This window comes from Panulirus ornatus, chromosome 10 (genome assembly GCF_036320965.1).
Source record: "Panulirus ornatus isolate Po-2019 chromosome 10, ASM3632096v1, whole genome shotgun sequence".
NCBI lineage: Eukaryota > Metazoa > Arthropoda > Malacostraca > Decapoda > Palinuridae > Panulirus > Panulirus ornatus.
Window position 1 is genome coordinate 277,093 of NC_092233.1, and position 20,131 is coordinate 297,223.

General features: G+C 42.5%; 1 protein-coding gene across 1 annotated transcript in view; it reads left to right on the forward strand.

Annotated features, from left to right (window-relative positions):
* Window positions 1-20,131, forward strand: part of Prp19 (pre-mRNA processing factor 19) — a 241,755-nt gene that overhangs the window by 185,902 nt on the left and 35,722 nt on the right. Inside the window, exon 10 of the mRNA XM_071665386.1 lies at window positions 11,114-11,318. Within this exon, the coding sequence (XP_071521487.1) occupies window positions 11,114-11,318 (205 nt within the window). The remainder of the gene's footprint in view (window positions 1-11,113; window positions 11,319-20,131) is intronic.

Consider the following 20,131-nt stretch of genomic DNA (forward strand, 5'->3'; position numbering starts at 1 on the left):
ATTGGCGGAATGCGTGCATAGTGCCATTGTACAAAGGCAAAGGGGATAAGAGTGAGTGGTCAAATTACAGAGGTATAAGTTTGTTGAGTATTCCTGGTAAATTATATGGGAGGGTATTGATTGAGAGGGTGAAGGCATGTACAGAGCATCAGATTGGGGAAGAGCAGTGTGGTTTCAGAAGTGGTAGAGGATGAGTGGATCAGGTGTTTGCTTTGAAGAATGTATGTGAGAAATACTTAGAAAAGCAAATGGATTTGTATGTAGCATTTATGGATCTGGAGAAGGCATATGATAGAGTTGATAGAGATGCTCTGTGGAAGGTATTAAGAATATATGGTGTGGGAGGAAAGTTGTTAGAAGCAGTGAAGAGTTTTTATCGAGGATATACGGCATGTGTACGTGTAGGAAGAGAGGAAAGTGATTGGTTCTAAGTGAATGTAGGTTTGTGGCAGGGGTGTGTGATGTCTCCATGGTTGTTTAATTTGTTTATGGATGGGGTTGTTAGGGAGGTGAATGCAAGAGTTTTGGAAAGAGGGGCAAGTATGAAGTCTGTTGTGGATGAGAGAGCTTGGGAAGTGAGTCAGTTGTTGTTCGCTTATGATACAGCGCTGGTGGCTGATTCATGTGAGAAACTGCAGAAGCTGGTGACTGAGTTTGGTAAAGTGTGTGAAAGAAGAAAGTTAAGAGTAAATGTGAATAAGAGCAAGGTTATTAGGTACAGTAGGGTTGAGGGTCAAGTCAATTGTGAGGTAAGTTTGAATGGAGAAAAACTGGAGGAAGTAAAGTGTTTTAGATATCTGGGAGTGGATCTGGCAGCAGATGGAACCATGGAAGCGGAAGTGAATCATAGGGTGGGGGAGGGGGCGAAAATCCTGGGAGCCTTGAAGAATGTGTGGAAGTCGAGAACATTATCTCGGAAAGCAAAATTAGGTATGTTTGAAGGAATAGTGGTTCCAACAATGTTGTATGGTTGCGAGGCGTGGGCTATGGATAGAGTTGTTCGCAGGAGGATGGATGTGCTGGAAATGAGATGTTTGAGGACAATGTGTGGTGTAAGGTGGTTTGATCGAGTAAGTAACGTAAGGGTAAGAGAGATGTGTGGAAATAAAAAGAGCGTGGTTGAGAGAGCAGAAGAGGGTGTTTTGAAATGGTTTGGGCACATGGAGAGAATGAGTGAGGAAAGATTGCCCAAGAGGATATATGTGTCGGAGGTGGAGGGAACGAGGAGAAGTGGGAGACCAAATTGGAGGTGGAAAGATGGAGTGAAAAAGATTTTGTGTGATCGGGGCCTGAACATGCAGGAGGGTGAAAGGAGGGCAAGGAATAGAGTGAATTGGATCGATGTGGTATACCGGGGTTGACGTGCTGTCAGTGGATTGAATCAGGGCATGTGAAGTGTCTGGGGTAAACCATGGAAAGCTGTGTAGGTATGTATATTTGCGTGTGTGGATGTTTGTATATACATGTGTATGGGTTGGGCCATTTCTTTCGTCTGTTTCCTTGCGCTACCTCGCAAACGCGGGAGACAGCAAAAAAAAAAAAAATATATATATATATATATTTTTTTTTTTTTTTTTTTATACTTTGTCGCTGTCTCCCGCGTTTGCGAGGTAGCGCAAGGAAACAGACGAAAGAAATGGCCCAACCCCCCCCATACACATGTACATACACACGTCCACACACGCAAATATACATACCTACACAGCTTTCCATGGTTTACCCCGGACGCTTCACATGCCTTGATTCAATCCACTGACAGCACGTCAACCCCTGTATACCACATCGCTCCAATTCACTCTATTCCTTGCCCTCCTTTCACCCTCCTGCATGTTCAGGCCCCGATCACACAAAATCTTTTTCACTCCATCTTTCCACCTCCAATTTGGTCTCCCTCTTCTCCTCGTTCCCTCCACCTCCGACACATATATCCTCTTGGTCAATCTTTCCTCACTCATTCTCTCCATGTGCCCAAACCACTTCAAAACACCCTCTTCTGCTCTCTCAACCACGCTCTTTTTATTTCCACACATCTCTCTTACCCTTACGTTACTCACTCGATCAAACCACCTCACACCACACATTGTCCTCAAACATCTCATTTCCAGCACATCCATCCTCCTGCGCACAACTCTATCCATAGCCCACGCCTCGCAACCATACAACATTGTTGGAACCACTATTCCTTCAAACATACCCATTTTTGCTTTCCGAGATAATGTTCTCGACTTCCACACATTCTTCAAGGCCCCCAGAATTTTCGCCCCCTCCCCCACCCTATGATCCACTTCCGCTTCCATGGTTCCATCCGCTGCCAGATCCACTCCCAGATATCTAAAACACTTCACTTCCTCCAGTTTTTCTCCATTCAAACTCACCTCCCAATTGACTTGACCCTCAACCCTACTGTACCTAATAACCTTGCTCTTATTCACATTTACTCTTAACTTTCTTCTTCCACAAACTTTACCAAACTCAGTCACCAGCTTCTGCAGTTTCTCACATGAATCAGCCACCAGCGCTGTATCATCAGCGAACAACAACTGACTCACTTCCCAAGCTCTCTCATCCCCAACAGACTTCATACTTGCCCCTCTTTCCAAAACTCTTGCATTTACCTATGCGTGCATAGTGCCATTGTACAAAGGCAAAGGGGATAAGAGTGAGTGCTCAAATTACAGAGGTATAAGTTTGTTGAGTATTCCTGGTAAATTATATGGGAGGGTATTGATTGAGAGGGTGAAGGCATGTACAGAGCATCAGATTGGGGAAGAGCAGTGTGGTTTCAGAAGTGGTAGAGGATGTGTGGATCAGGTGTTTGCTTTGAAGAATGTATGTGAGAAATACTTGCAGGGAAAAAATGCAATTGAGTGGGAGATATATAAAAGAAAGAGACAGGAGGTCAAGAGAAAGGTGCAAGAGGTGAAAAAAAGGGCAAATGAGAGTTGGGGTGAGAGAGTATCATTAAATTTTAGGGAGAATAAAAAGATGTTCTGGAAGGAGGTAAATAAAGGGCGTAAGACAAGGGAGCAAATGGGAACTTCGGTGAAGGGCGCAAGTGGGAGGTGATAACAAGTAGTGGTGATGTGAGAAGGAGATGGAGTGAGTATTTTGAAGGTTTGTTGAATGTGTTTGATGATAGAGTGGCAGATATAGGGTGTTTTGGTCGAGTTGGTGTGCAAAGTGAGAGGGTTAGGGAAAATGAGTTGGTAAACAGAGATGAGGTAGTGAAAGCTTTGCGGAAGATGAAAGCCGGCAAGGCAGCGGGTTTGGATGGTATTGCAGTGGAATTTATTAAAAAAGGGGGTGACTGTATTGTTGACTGGTTGGTAAGGTTATTTAATGTATGTATGACTCATGGTGAGGTGCCTGAGGATTGGCGGAATGCGTGCATAGTGCCATTGTACAAAGGCAAAGGGGATAAGAGTGAGTGCTCAAATTACAGAGGTATAAGTTTGTTGAGTATTCCTGGTAAATTATATGGGAGGGGATTGATTGAGAGGGTGAAGGCATGTACAGAGCATCAGATTGGGGAAGAGCAGTGTGGTTTCAGAAGTGGTAGAGGATGTGTGGATCAGGTGTTTGCTTTGAAGAATGTATGTGAGAAATACTTAGAAAAGCAAATGGATTTGTATGTAGCATTTATGGATCTGGAGAAGGCATATGATAGAGTTGATAGAGATGCTCTGTGGAAGGTATTAAGAATATATGGTGTGGGAGGAAAGTTGTTAGAAGCAGTGAAAAGTTTTTATCGAGGATGTAAGGCATGTGTACGTGTAGGAAGAGAGGAAAGTGATTGGTTCTCAGTGAATGTAGGTTTGCGGCAGGGGTGTGTGATGTCTCCATGGTTGTTTAATTTGTTTATGGATAGGGTTGTTAGGGAGGTAAATGCAAGAGTTTTGGAAAGAGGGGCAAGGATGAAGTCTGTTGGGGATGAGAGAGCTTGGGAAGTGAGTCAGTTGTTGTTCGCTGATGATACAGCGCTGGTGGCTGATTCATGTGAGAAACTGCAGAAGCTGGTGACTGAGTTTGGAAAAGTGTGTGGAAGAAGAAAGTTAAGAGTAAATGTGAATAAGAGCAAGGTTATTAGGTACAGTAGGGTTGAGAGTCAAGTCAATTGGGAGGTGAGTTTGAATGGAGAAAAACTGGAGGAAGTGAAGTGTTTTAGATATCTGGGAGTGGATCTGTCAGCGGATGGAACCATGGAAGCGGAAGTGGATCATAGGGTGGGGGAGGGGGCGAAAATTTTGGGAGCCTTGAAAAATGTGTGGAAGTCGAGAACATTATCTCAGAAAGCAAAAATGGGTATGTTTGAAGGAATAGTGGTTCCAACAATGTTGTATGGTTGCGAGGCGTGGGCTATGGATAGAGATGTGCGCAGGAGGATGGATGTGCTGGAAATGAGATGTTTGAGGAAAATGTGTGGTGTGAGGTGGTTTGATCGAGTAAGTAACGTAAGGGTAAGAGAGATGTGTGGAAATAAAAAGAGCGTGGTTGAGAGAGCAGAAGAGGGTGTTTTGAAATGGTTTGGGCACATGGAGAGAATGAGTGAGGAAAGATTGACCAAGAGGATATATGTGTCGGAGGTGGAGGGAACGAGGAGAAGAGGGAGACCAAATTGGAGGTGGAAAGATGGAGTGAAAAAGATTTTGTGCGATCGGGGCCTGAACATGCAGGAGGGTGAAAGGAGGGCAAGGAATAGAGTGAATTGGAGCGATGTGGTATACAGGGGTTGACGTGCTGTCAGTGGATTGAATCAAGGCATGTGAAGCGTCTGGGGTAAACCATGGAAAGCTGTGTAGGTATGTATATTTGCGTGTGTGGACGTGTGTATGTACATGTGTATGGGGGGGGGGGTTGGGCCGTTTCTTTCGTCTGTTTCCTTGCGCTACCTCGCAAACGCGGGAGACAGCGACAAAGTATAAAAAAAAAAAAAAAAAAAAAAAAAAAAAAATATATATATATATATATATATATATATATATATATATATGTTGTTCGCTGATGATACAGCGCTGGTGGCTGATTCATGTGAGAAACTGCAGATGCTGGTGACTGAGTTTGGTAAAGTGTGTGGAAGAAGAAAGTTAAGAGTAAATGTAAATAAGAGCAAGGTTATTAGGTACAGTAGGGTTGAGGGTCAAGTCAATTGGGAGGTGAGTTTGAATGGAGAAAAACTGGAGGAAGTGAAGTGTTTTAGATATCTGGGAGTGGATCTGGCAGCGGATGGAACCATGGAAGCGGAAGTGGATCATAGGGTGGGGTTGGGGGCGAAAATCCTGGGGGCCTTGAAGAATGTGTGGAAGTCGAGAACATTATCTCGGAAAGCAAAAATGGGTTTGTTCGAAGGAATAGTGGTTCCAACAATGTTGTATGGTTGCGAGGCGTGGGCTATGGATAGAGTTGTGCGCAGGAGGATGGATGTGCTGGAAATGAGATGTTTGAGGACAATGTGTGGTGTGAGGTGGTTTGATCGAGTGAGTAACGTAAGGGTAAGAGAGATGTGTGGAAATAAAAAGAGCGTGATTGAGAGAGCAGAAGAGGGTGTTTTGAAGTGGTTTGGGCACATGGAGAGAATGAGTGAGGAAAGATTGACCAAGAGGATATATGTGTCGGAGGTGGAGGGAACGAGGAGAAGAGGGAGACCAAATTGGAGGTGGAAAGATGGAGTGAAAAAGATTTTGTGTGATCGGGGCCTGAACATGCAGGAGGGTGAAAGGAGGGCAAGGAATAGAGTGAATTGGAGCGATGTGGTATACAGGGGTTGACGTGCTGTCAGTGGATTGAATCAAGGCATGTGAAGCGTCCGGGGTAAACCATGGAAAGCTGTGTAGGTATGTATATTTGCATGTGTGGACGTGTGTATGTACATGTGTATGGGGGGGGTTGGGCCATTTCTTTCGTGTGTTTCCTTGCGCTACCTCGCAAACGCGGGAGACAGCGACAAAGTATAAAAAAAAAAAATATATATATATATATATATATATATATATATATATATATATATATATATATATATATATATATATATATATATATCCCTGGGGATAAGAGAGAAAGAATACTTCCCACGCATTCCTCATGTGTCGTAAAAGGCGACTAAAGGGGACATGAGCATGGGGCTAGAAACCCACCCCTCCTTGTACTTCAACTTTCTAAAAGGGGAAACAGAATAAGGAGTCACTCGGGGAGTGCTCATCCTCCTTGAAAGCTTAGATTAGGGTTTCTAAATATGTGTGGATGTTACCAAGATGAGAAAAAAGGAGAGATAGGAAGCATGTTTGAGGAAAGGAACCTGGAGGTTTTGGCTCTGAGTGAAACGAAGCTCAAGGGTAAAGGGGAAGAGTGGTTTGGGAATGTTTTGGGAGTAAAGTCAGGGGTTGATGAAAGGAGAAGAGCAAGGGAAGGAGTACCACTTCTTCTGATACAGGGGTGATGGGAGTATGTGATAGAGTGTAAGAAAGTAAACTTTAGATTGATATGGGTAAAACCGAAAGTTGATGAAGAGAGATGGGTGATTATTAGTGCATATGCACCTCGGCATGAGAAGAAAGATCATAAGAGGCAAGTGTTTTTGGGAGCAGCTGAATGAGTGTGTTAGTAGTTTTGATGCACAAGACCAGGTTATAGTGATGGGTGATTTGAATGCAAAGGTGAGTAAGGTGGCAGTTGAGGGAATAATTAGTGTACATGGGGTGTTCAGTGTTGTAAATGGAAATGGTGAAGAGCTTGTAGATTTGTGTGCTGAGAAAGGACTGATGATTGGGAATACGTGGTTTAAAAAGAGAGATATACATAAGTATACGTATGTAAGTAGGAGAGATGGCTAGAGAGCATTATTGGATTATGTGTTAATTGAAAGGCGCATGAGAGAGACTTTTGATATTAATGTACTGAGAGGTGCAACTGGAGGGATGCCTGATCATTATCTTTTGTAGGCAAAGGCGAAGATTTGTAGAGGTTTTCAGGAAAGAAGAGAGAATGTTGGGGTGAAGAGAGTCGTGAGAGTAAGTGAGTAAGTACCAGGAGAGACTGAGTGTAGAATGGAAAAAGGTGAGAGCAAAGAACGTAAGGGGAGTGGGGGAGGAATGGGATGTAGTTAGGGAAGCAGTGATGGCTTGTGCAAAAGATGCTTGTGGCATGAGAAGCATGGGAGGTGAGCAGATTAGAAAGGGTAGTGAGTGGTGGGGTAGTGAGTGGTGGGATGAAGAAGTAATATTACAAAGGCAAAGGGGATAAAAGTGAGTGCTCAAATTACAGAGGTACAAGTTTGTTGAGTATTCCTGGGAAATTATAAGGGAGGGTATTGATTGAGAAGGGTGAAGGCATGTACAGAGCATCAGATTGGGGAAGAGCAGTATGGTTTCAGAAGTGGTAGAGGATGTGTGGATCAGGTGTTTGCTTTGAAGAATCTATGTGAGAAATACTTAGAAAAACAAATGGATTTGTATGTAGCATTTATGGATTGGGAGAAGGCATATGACAGAGATGCTCTTTGGAAGGTATTAAGAATATATGGTGTGGGAGGCAAGTTGCTTGAAGCAGGGAAAAGTCTTTACCAAGGATGTAAGGCATGTGTAAGAGTGGGAAGAGAGGAAAGTGATTGGTTCTTAGTGAATGTTGGTTTATGGCAGGGGTGCGTGATGTCTCCATGATTGTTTAATTTGTTTATGGATGGGGTTGTTAGGGAGGTGAATGCAAGAGTTTTGGAGAGAGGGGCAAGTATGCAGGCTGTTGTGGACGAGAGGGGTTGGGAAGTGAGTCAGTTTTTGTTGGCTGATGATACAGCACTGGTGGCTGATTTGGGTGAGAAACTGCAGAAGCTGGTGACTGAGTATGGTAAAGTGTGTGAAAGAAGAAAGCTGAGAGTAAATGTGAATAAGAGCAAGGTTTTTAGGTACAATAGGGTTGAGTGACAAGTCGATTGGGAGAAAAACTGGAGGAACTGAAGTGTTTTAGATATCTGGGAGTGAATTTGGCAGTGGATGGAACCATGGAAGCGGAAGTGAGTCACAGGGTGGGGGAGGGGGCAAAAGTTCTGGGAGCGTTGAAGAATGTGTGGAAGGCGAGAACATTATCTTGGAAAGCAAAAATGGGTATGTTTGAATGAATAGTGGTTTCAACAATGTTATATGGTTGTGAGGCATTGGCTACAGATAGGGTTGTGCGGAGGAGGGTGGATGTGTTGGAAATCATACATTTATTTACACATTTCATTATACATACTATTCAGAATAATGAAATTCCTTTTCACTGTTCTCTCAATTTAGTAACATTTCACCGAATGTTATGCCTCAAAATATTAGTAGAATTACAGAGGCATATCACACAGGTGACATCTATAAATTTTCTGCTTTTGATTCTCAACCCTCATCGATACATGAGTGCACACATAGCATCTTCTTTGACAAGGGGCTCAACAAAATGTCTCTCTAGCATTCATTGGGGGATATACTCCAATGTAACCATTGGGCTGTTGAACATGATAATACCTGAGTGTTGCCCTTTGATAACAACAGAACTTTATTCCCATTTGTGTGTAGGGAGGTTGCAAGGCATCTGAGTAGTAAGTGATCTGTGGCAGTTGATGTGTGACAGCTAGAGAGTGGATGTGAGCAAATGAAAACATTTCTTTGTCTGTTCCATGCTGCATGGCATGCCTTACACCCTGCTGCATCTTCAGGTTCTGAAACTTTTTCTTCTTCGTCTCTTTCTTCTTCTTTTTTTCCTTCATCTTCTTCTCTCCTTTTCTTTTCTATTTTCTTCTGCTTCGTTTCTTTCTTCTTTTTTCCTTCTTCTCTCTTCTTCTTTCTTTGCTTTCTTCTTCATCATCATCACCTTCTTTTCGTAATTTTTCTTCTTTCTCATTTTCTTCCTCCATCTTCTTTTCTTCCTTCTTCTTTCTCATTTTCTTCCTTCATCTTTTTTTCTTCCTTCTTCTTCTTCTTTGTCGTCTTTTGTCCTTTTTATTCTTCTTCGTTCTTTTTATCATCCTTTTTTAGTCCTCCTCCCCTTTCTTTTCTTCCCTCTTCTATTTATTCTTTGTCTTTTTCTTCTCATCTTCTTTTTCTTCATCTTGTCTTCCTTCTTCCTCTTTTCTTCTCCCTCCTTCTTTCCTTTCCCTAATTCTTTTTTGTCCTCTTTTATTCTTCCTTCAATTTTTCTTCCTTCTTTTTTTCCCTCATTTCTTCTTCTCTTCCTTTTTCTTCCTTCTTTTCTTCCTTCTTTTTTTTACTGCATGGGGAGGGAATTTTACTCTTGTAGGGCCTCATCTCTTGATAACTAGCTACTATGATACAACTTCTTGAATTTAAGTGTGCTATTTGCATTGACTATGTCATCATTCGATGTGTTACATTCATGTGTGTGTGTGTGTGTGTGTGTGCAACTGAGACTCTATGATTAACCACCAACCCCTAAGTAGATATGAAAAGCATACCCAAGTCTCACACTTCAGTAAACTCTACTCTCAGATCCCCCAACAGATATAAAAATGGCAAAATACTGTTAGTTTCTTACTTGATTACCATTTCCCACAGTTAGCGAGGTAGCTCTAGGAACACATGAAAAAAGATTGCATCCATTCTCTAGCTGTCATACAGTGCACCAAACAACAGCTCCTTATCCACAACCGGGCCCCACAGACCTTTCCATAGTTTCCTACAGCCACTTTATGCCCTGGTCCAGTCCATTGTCAGGACTTTAACCATTGTAAACAATATCAAATCATTTTACTTTGTCCTGTTCCCTCCTTTCATCCTCCTGCATGTTTAGGACCTAATCGTGCAAGCTCTCTTTAACTCCGTCCTTTCATCTTAGATTTGGTTTTCCCCTTCTTGTCCCTTCCACTTTTGACTCATTTAACCTTTATATCAACCTCTCCTCACTCTTCCTCTCTTTATGTTCAGACCACTTCAGCACATTCTCCTCAAATCTTTCAACCACACTCTTTTTATTACTACACCTCTCTCTCCCCCTATTATTATAAACCACCTCACACCCCATATTATCCTGAAACATTTGATTTCCAACACATCCACCATCCTCCAAACATTCTCATCTATAGCCTATGCCTCGCATTCATACAACATTGTTGGGACTACAATACTTTAAACATACCCATTTTTGCCCTCCCAGACAATGACCTTCCTTTCTTAACATTCCTCAATACCTGCAGAACCTTTGCCCCCTCAACAACCTTGTGACTCACTTCCACTTCCCTAGATCAATTTGTTGCTGTGTCTACTCCCAAATATCTAAAATGGGTCAGTTCCTCCTAATTTCCTTTATTCAGACACACATCCTGACTAACTTGTCCCTTTACCCTGCTGAACATGATAACCTTGCCTTTATTCACATATACTGTCAACTTCCTCCTTTCACACAGTCTTCCAATATGAGTCACTATTGTAGTTTCTCACTTGAATCTATGGCCAGTGCTGTGTCATCAGCAAAGAACAACTGGCTCACATCTTGGGCCCCTTCATACCCTGCAGACTGCTTACTTGCCCCCTCAACAGGACTCTTGCATTAACTCACCCACCACCCTATCCATAAACAAAAACAAATTAAACGGCCATGGTAACATCACTCACTACACCCTTAGACCAACCTTTACCTGGGACTCCTCAGTCTCCTCTCTTCCTACCAATATTCATGCCTTACACCCTAAATAAAAACTTTTTGCTGCTTCTAGGAGCTTTCCTCCCACACCATATATTCTTGAAACCTTCCACAAGACATCTCTTCGTTCTGTCATAGGTTCTCTCCATATCCATATCCATAAATGTTTTTCCTAAGTATTTCTCACACATTCTTTAAAGCAAATGCCTGATCCTCATTGTCTAACACTTCTAAAACCACATTATTCGAGACAGACAGACACACACACACACACACACACACACACACACACACACACACACACAAACACTTTAGTACTCATTTTTACTGCAGACATTCACAAACCATTTCAGCACTACAAGCAGTACCTGCTGTCACAAGGAAAAGAAGGAAGGCCCCCCATAGTAACCTCAACTGAATTTGTGTTAAATAGGAAATATATATAAAGGTAACTTAATGCTTGTTATCATTAATTATCACTTTTTGCTTTTAGGTCACAGTGGAGCCATAAGTTCCATTGCCTTTAGTGAGAATGGTTATTACCTTGCAACAGCAGCAGAAGATTCCACTGTAAAGCTTTGGGATCTGCGTAAACTCAAGAACTTTAAAACCATCCAGTTAGATGAGGGATATGAAGTAATGGACCTTTGCTTTGACCAGTCGGGTACATACTTAGCTGTAGCAGGGACAGATGTTAGGTGAGTCACTTATTGCTCTGAAGCATGAGAACTAAGTAAAAAATTTATGAAGAAAAAATGCTGTAAATATGGAGAGATGTTAGGATTGGTATTTTCTTCATTTCCTACAGAATATATTGTATTGGGAAGGTATCTGTCCTGGTTTATTAATTTTATACATTGAACAGAGTGATGTTTGCTATTTTCTTCCATCTTTCTGTTTCTCTCTTTACAAGAAAAAAAATTAACTAAGAAATTGTTCAGCAAATCCATAAAAAGTGAAGTTAGATACTATTGTGTTGTATAATCTTCTGGCAAATGAGTGGAAAGAAACAAGTTAGAGAGAATTCAGAAACACTCCACAAGCATATTGGAGGGAATGGAACATGTGAACTGTCATAAGAGGCTGAAAGAACATGGCAGCAGAGTGAAGGGGTATTTTATTTATTTATTTATTTTGCTTTGTCGCTGTCTCCTGCATTAGCGAGGTAGCGCAAGGAAACAGACGAAAGAATGGCCCAACCTACCCACATACACGTCCACACACACAAATATACATACCTATACATCTCAACGTATACATATATATATACACACACAGACTTATACATATATACACATGTACATAATTCATACTATCTGCCTTTATTCATTCCCATTGCCACCCCGCCACACTTGAAATAACAACACCCTCCCCACTCATGTGTGCGAGGTAGCGCTAGGAAAAGACAACAATGGCCATATTCGTTCACACTCTGTCTCTAGCTGTCATGTAATAATGCACCGAAGGGATAAAGGACAATATACTAGGCTTTAAAGCCTTCAGCAAGGAAGAAACATTGTTATTGAGCTTGCATCAGTACCACTGAATAACCTAAAAGAAATCATACACAAAATGTATGAGTCCTGCAAAAATAGATTAGAAAACTATTTGGTATAACATGAAAAGAAATGAGAAACATTCATGGAACAACCACAAAAACATTTACAGGAAGACTTGATATATGCTTGAAAACAGTTCCAAATGAACCCAGGTTTGAAATTATGCAATGTGCATAGCAGTTTAGAGATATTATTATTTGTCAAGCAAGATAGGTGTTGAAAGAGCTTTGTGCTTGCCTTGCCTTTTGGCAACATCTTTTCCTAAATACACTCCCTGTTTCTCCTTGGAATGGGGACCAGAACCATTATCTATATTTTTTTTTTTTTTTGTGCTTTGTCGCTGTCTCCCGCGTTTGCAAGGTAGCGCAAGGAAACAGACGAAAGGAATGGCCCAACCCACCCCCATACACATGTATATACATACACGTCCACACACGCAAATATACATACCTACACAGCTTTCCATGGTTTACCCCAGACGCTTCACATGCCCTGATTCAATCCACTGACAGCACGTCAGCCCCGGTATACCACATCGATCCAATTCACTCTATTCCTTGCCCGCCTTTCACCCTCCTGCATGTTCAGGCCCCGATCACTCAAAATCTTTTTCACTCCATCTTTCCCCCTCCAATTTGGTCTCCCACTTCTCGTTCCCTCCACCCCCGACACATATATCCTCTTGGTCAATCTTTCCTCACTCATTCTCTCCATGTGCCCAAACCATTTCAAAACACCCTCTTCTGCTCTCTCAACCACGCTCTTTTTATTTCCACACATCTCTCTCACCCTTACATTACATACTTGATCAAACCACCTCACACACATTGTCCTCAAACATCTCATTTCCAGCACATCCACCCTTCTGCGCACAACTCTATCCATAGCCCACACCTCGCAACCATGCAACATTGTTGGAACCACTATTCCTTCAAACATACCCATTTTTGCTTTCCGAGAAAATGTTCTCGACTTCCACACATTCTTCAAGGCTCCCAGGATTTTCGCCCCCTCCCCCACCCTATGATTCACTTCTGCTTCCATGGTTCCATCCGCTGCCAAATCCACTCCCAGATATCTAAAACACTTTACTTCCTCCAGTTTTTCTCCATTCAAACTTACCTCCCAATTGACTTGACCCTCAACCCTACTGTACCTAATAACCTTGCTCTTATTCACATTTACTCTTAACTTTCTTCTTTCACACACTTTACCAAACTCAGTCACCAGCTTCTGCAGTTTATCACATGAATCAGCCACCAGCGCTGTATCATCAGCGAACAACAACTGACTCACTTCCCAAGCTCTCTCATCCACAACAGACTTGATACTTGCCCCTCTTTCCAAAACTCTTGCATTCACCTCCCTAACAACCCCATCCATAAACAAATTAAACAGCCATGGAGACATCACACACCCCTGCCGCAAACCTACATTCACTGAGAACGAATCACTTTCCTCTCTTCCTACACATACACATGCCTTACACCCTCGATAAAAACTTTTCACTGATTCTAACAACTTGCCTCCCACACCATATATTCTTAATACCTTCCACAGAGCATCTCTATCAACTCTATCATATGCCTTCTACAGATCCATAACTGCTACATACAAATCCATTTGCTTTTCTAAGTATTTCTCACATACATTCTTCAAAGCAAACACCTGATCCACACATCCTCTACCACTTCTGAAACCACACTGCTCTTCCCCAATCTGATGCTCTGTACATGCCTTCACCCTCACAATCAATACCCTCCCATATAATTTACCAGGAATTATATGGGAGGGTATTGATTGAGAGGGTGAAGGCATGTACAGAGCATCAGATTGGGGAAGAGCAGTGTGGTTTCAGAAGTGGTAGATCTACGGATGTGTGGATCAGGTGTTTGCTTTGAAGAATGTATGTGAGAAATACTTAGAAAAGCAAATGGTTATGTATGTACCATCCATGGATCTCAAGAAGGCATATGATAGAGTTGATAGAGATGGTCTGTGGAAGGTATTAAGAATATATGGTGTGGGAGGCAAGTTGTTAGAAGCATTGAAAAGTTTTTATCGAGGATGTAAGGCATGTGTACGTGTAGGAAGAGAGGAAAGTGATTGGTTCTCAGTGAATGTAGGTTTGCGGCAGGGGTGTGTGATTTCTCCATGGCTGTTTAATTTGTTTATGGATGGGGTTGTTAGGGAGGTGAATGCAAGAGTTTTGGAAAGAGGGGCAAGTATGAAGTCTGTTGGGGATGAGAGAGCTTGGGAAGTGAGTCAGTTGTTGTTCGCTGATGATACAGAGCTGGTGGCTGATTCATGTGAGAAACTGCAGAAGCTGGTGACTGAGTTTGGTAAAGTGTGTGAAAGAAGAAAGTTAAGAGTAAATGTGAATAAGAGCAAGGTTATTAGGTACAGTAGGGTTGAGGGTCAAGTCAATTGGGAGGTGAGTTTGAATGGAGAAAAACTGGAGGAAGTGAAGTGTTTTAGATATCTGGGAGTGGATCTGGCAGCGGATGGAACCATGGAAGCGGAAGTGGATCATAGGGTGGGGGAGGGGGCAAAAATTCTGGGAGCCTTGAAGGATGTGTGGAAGTCGAGAACATTATCTCGGAAAGCAAAAATGGGTATGTTTGAAGGAATAGTGGTTCCAACAATGTTGTATGGTTGCGAGGCGTGGGCTATGGATAGAGTTGTGCGCAGGAGGATGGATGTGCTGGAAATGAGATGTTTGAGGACAATGTGTGGTGTGAGGTGGTTTGATCGAGTAAGTAACATAAGGGTAAGAGAGATGTGTGGAAATAAAAAGAGCGTGGTTGAGAGAGCAGAAGAGGGTGTTTTGAAATGGTTTGGGCACATGGAGAGAATGAGTGAGGAAAGATTGACCAAGAGGATATATGTGTCGGAGGTGGAGGGAACGAGAAGAGGGAGACCAAATTGGAGGTGGAAAGATGGAGTGAAAAAGATTTTGTGTGATCGGGGCCTGAACATGCAGGAGGGTGAAAGGAGGGCAAAGAATAGAGTGAATTGGAGCGATGTGGTATACCGGGGTTGACGTGCTGTCAGTGGATTGAATCGGGGCATGTGAAGCGTCTGGGGTAAACCATGGAAAGCTGTGTAGGTATGTATATTTGCGTGTGTGGACGTGTGTATATACATGTGTATGGGGGTGGGTTGGGCCATTTCTTTCGTCTGTTTCCTTGCGCTACCTCACAAACGCGGGAGACAGCGACAAAGCAAAAAAAAAAAAATGTCTGTGTGTGTATATATATGTATACATTAAGATGTATAGGTATGTATATTTGCGTGTGTGGACGTGTATGTATGTACATGTGTATGTGGGTGGGTTGTGCCATTCTTTCATCTGTTTCCTTGCGCTACCACGCTAACGCGGGAGATAGCAACAAAGCAAAATAAATAAATAAATAGATATATATGGATATATTATCCCTGGGGATAGGGGAGAAAGAATACTTCCCACGTATTCCCTGCGTGTCGTAGTAGGCGACTAAAAGGGAAGGGAGCGGGTGGCTGAAAATCCTCCCCTCTTGTTTTTTTTTTTATTTTAATTTTCCAAAAGAAGGAACAGAGAAGGGGGCCAGGTGAGGATATTCCCTCTAAAGCCCAGTCCTCTGTTCTTAACGCTACCTCGCTAATGCGAGAAATGGTGAATAGTATGAAAGAAAGATATTTATTCTATTTATTTTGCTTTGTTGCCCCATTCATTCATACTCAATCTCTAGCTGTCATGTAATAATGCACCGAAACCACAGCTCCCTTTCCACATCCAGGCCCCACAGAACTTTCCATGGTTTACCCCAGATGCTTCACATGCCCTGGTTCAATCCATTGGCAGCACGTTGACCCCGGTATACCACATCGTTCCAATTCACTCTATTCCTTGCATGCCTTTCATCCTCCTGCATGTTCAGGCCCTGATCACTCAAAATCTTTTTCACTCCATCTTTCCACCTCCAATTTAGTCTCCCACTTCTCCTCATTCCATCCACCTCTGATACATATATCATCTTGGTCAATCTTTCCTCACTCATTCTCTCCATGTGACCAAACCGTTTCAAAACACCCTCTCCTGCTCTCTCAACCACATTCTTTTTATTTCCACACATCTCTCTTGCCCTTACATTACTTACTCGATCAAACCACCTCACACCACATATTGTCCTCAAATATCTCATTTCCAGCACATCCACCCTCGTGCGCACAACTCTATCCATAGCCCATGCCTCACAACCATACAACATTGTTGGAACCACTTTTCCCACAAACATACCCATTTTTGCTTTCCGAGATAATGTTCTCAACTTCCAAACATTCTTCAAGGCTCCCAGAATTTTCACCCCCTCCCCCACCCTATGATTCACTTCCGCTTCCATGGTTCCATCCGCTGCCAGATCCACTCCCAGATATCTAAAACACTTTACTTCCTCCAGTTTTTCTCCATTTAAACTTACCTCCCAATTCACTTGATCCTCAACCCAACTGTACCTAATAACCTTGCTCTTATTCACGTTTACTCTTAACTTTCTTCTTTCACACACATTACCAAACTCAGTCACCAGCTTCTGCAGTTTCTCACATGAATCAGCCACCGGCGCTGTATCATCAGCGAACAACTGACTCACTTCCCAAGCTCTGTCATCCACAACAGACTGCATACTTACCCCTCTTTCCAAAACTCTTGCATTTACCTCCTTAACAACCCCATCTATGAACAAATTAAACAACCATGGAGACATCACACACCTCTGCCACAAACCCTCACGGCTTCTACCAACTGGCTCTGTGGAAGGTATTAAGAATATATGGTGTGGGAGGCAAGTTGTTAGAAGCAGTGAAAAGTTTTTATCAAGGATGTAAAGCATGTGTACGTGTAGGAAGAGAGGAAAGTGATTGGTTCTCAGTGAATGTAGGTTTGTGGCAGGGGTGTGTGATGTCTCCATGGTTGTTTAATTTGTTTATGGATGGGGTTGTTAGGGAGGTGAATGCAAGAGTTTTGGAAAAAGGGGCAAGTATGCTGTCTGTTGGGGATGAGAGAGCTTGGGAAGTGAGTCAGTTGTTGTTTGCTGATGATACAGCGCTGGTGGCTGATTCATGTGAGAAACTGCAGAAGCTGGTGACTGAATATGGTAAAGTGTGTGAAAGAAGAAAATTAAGAGTAAATGTGAATAAGAGCAAGGTTATTAGGTACAGTAGGGTTGAGGGTCAAGTCAATTGGGAGGTAAGTTTGAATGGAGAAAAACTGGAGGAAGTGAAGTGTTTTAGATATCTGGGAGTGGATATGGCAGCGGATGGAACCATGGAAGCGGAAGTGAATCATAGGGCGGGGGAGGGGGTGAAAATTCTGGGAGCCTTGAAGAATGTGTGGAAGTCGAGAACATTATCTCGGAAAGCAAAAATGGGTATGTTTGAAGGAATAGTGGTTCCAACAATGTTGTATGGTTGCGAGGCGTGGGCTATGGATAGAGTTGTGCGCAGGAGGGTGGATATGCTGAAAATGAGATGTTTGAGGACAATATGTGGTGTGAGGTGGTTTGATTGAGTAAGTAATAATAGGGTAAGAGAGATGTGTGGTAATAAAAAGAGTGTGGTTGAGAGAGCAGAAGAGGGTGTTTTGAAATGGTTTGGTGACATGGAGAGAATGAATGAGGAAAGATTGACCAAGAGGATATATGTGTCAGAGGTGGAGGGAACGAGGAGAAGTGGGAGACCAAATTGGAGGTGGAAAGGTGGAGTGAAAAAGATTTTGAGTGATCAGGGCCTGAACATGCAGGAGGGTGAAAGGCGTGCAAGGAATAGAGTGAATTGGAACGATGTGGTATACCGGGGTCGACGTGCTGTCAATGGATTGAACCAGGGCATGTGAAGCGTGTGGGGTAAACCATGGAAAGTTCTGTGGGGCCTGGATGTGGAAAGGGAGCTGTGGTTTCGGTGCATTATTACATGACAGCTAGAGACTGAGTGTGAACGAATGGGGCCTTTGTTGTCTTTTCCTAGCGCTACCTTGCACACATGAGGGGGGAGGGGGATGTTATTCCATATGTGGCGAGGTGGCGATGGGAATGAATAAAGGCAGATAGTGTGAATTGTGTGCATGTGTATATATGTATGTCTGTGTGTGTATATATATATATATATATATATGTTTACATATATATATATATATATATATATATATTGAAAATGTGAAGGAAAATAGTGAAATTGGAGAAAAATGTAGCTTAGACATTGAAGCCTATTGATACAGGGTTAAATTGATGAGAACTGATATTGACGTTCGTGAAAATAAATTATACATTTCCTTTTTTCCATAGCCAGAGGTTGAACCATTATGTGACATTCATTTTTTTCATTCATTTCAAGCTAGAAGTTTCAGTTTTCTAAATTGTTTCTTACATTTTTTCATATGTATATATATGTATGTGTGTGTGTGTGTGTATATGTGCGTGTGTATGTGTATGTGTGTGTATGTGTATATGTATATATATATATATGTATATTATCCCTGGGGATAGGGGTGAAAGAATACATCCCACGTATTCCTCGCGTGTCGTAGAAAGCGACTAGAGGGGACGGGAGCGGGGGGCCAGAAATCCTCCCCTCCTTGTATTAACTTTCTAAAATGGGAAACAGAAGAAGGAGTCACGCGGGGAGTGCTCATCCTCCTCGAAGGCTCAGAGTGGGGTGCCTAAATGTGTGTGGATGTAACCAAGATGTGAAAAAAGGAGAGATAGGTAGTATGTTTGAGGAAAGGAACCTGGATGTTTTGGCTCTGAGTGAAACGAAGCTCAAGGGTAAAGGGGAAGAGTGGTTTGGGAATGTCTGGGGAGTAAAGTCAGGGGTTAGTGAGAGGACAAGAGCAAGGGAAGGAGTAGCAATACTCCTGAAACAGGAGTTGTGGGAGTATGTGATAGAGTGTAAGAAAGTAAATTCTCGATTAATATGGGTAAAACTGAAAGTTGATGGAGAGAGGTGGGTGAATATTGGTGCTTATGCACCTGGGCGTGAGAAGAAAGATCAAGAGAGGCAAGTGTTTTGGGAGCAGCTGAATGAGTGTGTTAGTGGTTTTGATGCACGAGACCGGGTTATAGTGATGGGTGATTTGAATGCAAAGGTGAGTAATGTGGCAGTTGAGGGAATAATTGGTATACATGGGGTGTTCAGTGTTGTAAATGGAAATGGTGAAGAGCTTGTAGATTTATGTGCTGAAAAAGGACTGATGATTGGGAATACCTGGTTTAAAAAGCGAGATATACGTAAGTATACTTATGTAAGTAGGAGAGATGGCCAGAGAGCGTTATTGGATTACGTGTTAATTGACAGGCGTGCGAAAGAGAGACTTTTGGATGTTAATGTGCTGAGAGGTGCAACTGGAGGGATGTCTGATCATTATCTTGTGGAGGCTAAGGTGAAGATTTGTATGGGTTTTCAGAAAAGAAGAGTGAATGTTGGGGTGAAGAGGGTGGTGAGAGTAAGTGAGCTTGAGAAGGAGACCTGTGTGAGGAAGTACCAGGAGAGACTGAGTACAGAATGGAAAAAGGTGAGAACAATGGAAGTAAGGGGAGTGGGGGAGGAATGGGATGTATTTAGGGAAGCAGTGATGGATTGCGCAAAAGATGCTTGTGGCATGAGAAGAGTGGGAGGTGGGTTGATTAGAAAGGGTAGTGAGTGGTGGGATGAAGAAGTAAGAGTATTAGTGAAAGAGAAGAGAGAGGCATTTGGACGATTTTTGCAGGGAAAAAATGCAATTGAGTGGGAGATGTATAAAAGAAAGAGACAGGAGGTCAAGAGAAAGGTGCAAGAGGTGAAAAAAAGGGCAAATGAGAGTTGGGGTGAGAGAGTATCATTAAATTTTAGGGAGAATAAAAAGATGTTCTGGAAGGAGGTAAATAAAGTGCGTAAGACAAGGGAGCAAATGGGAACTTCAGTGAAGGGCGCAAATGGGG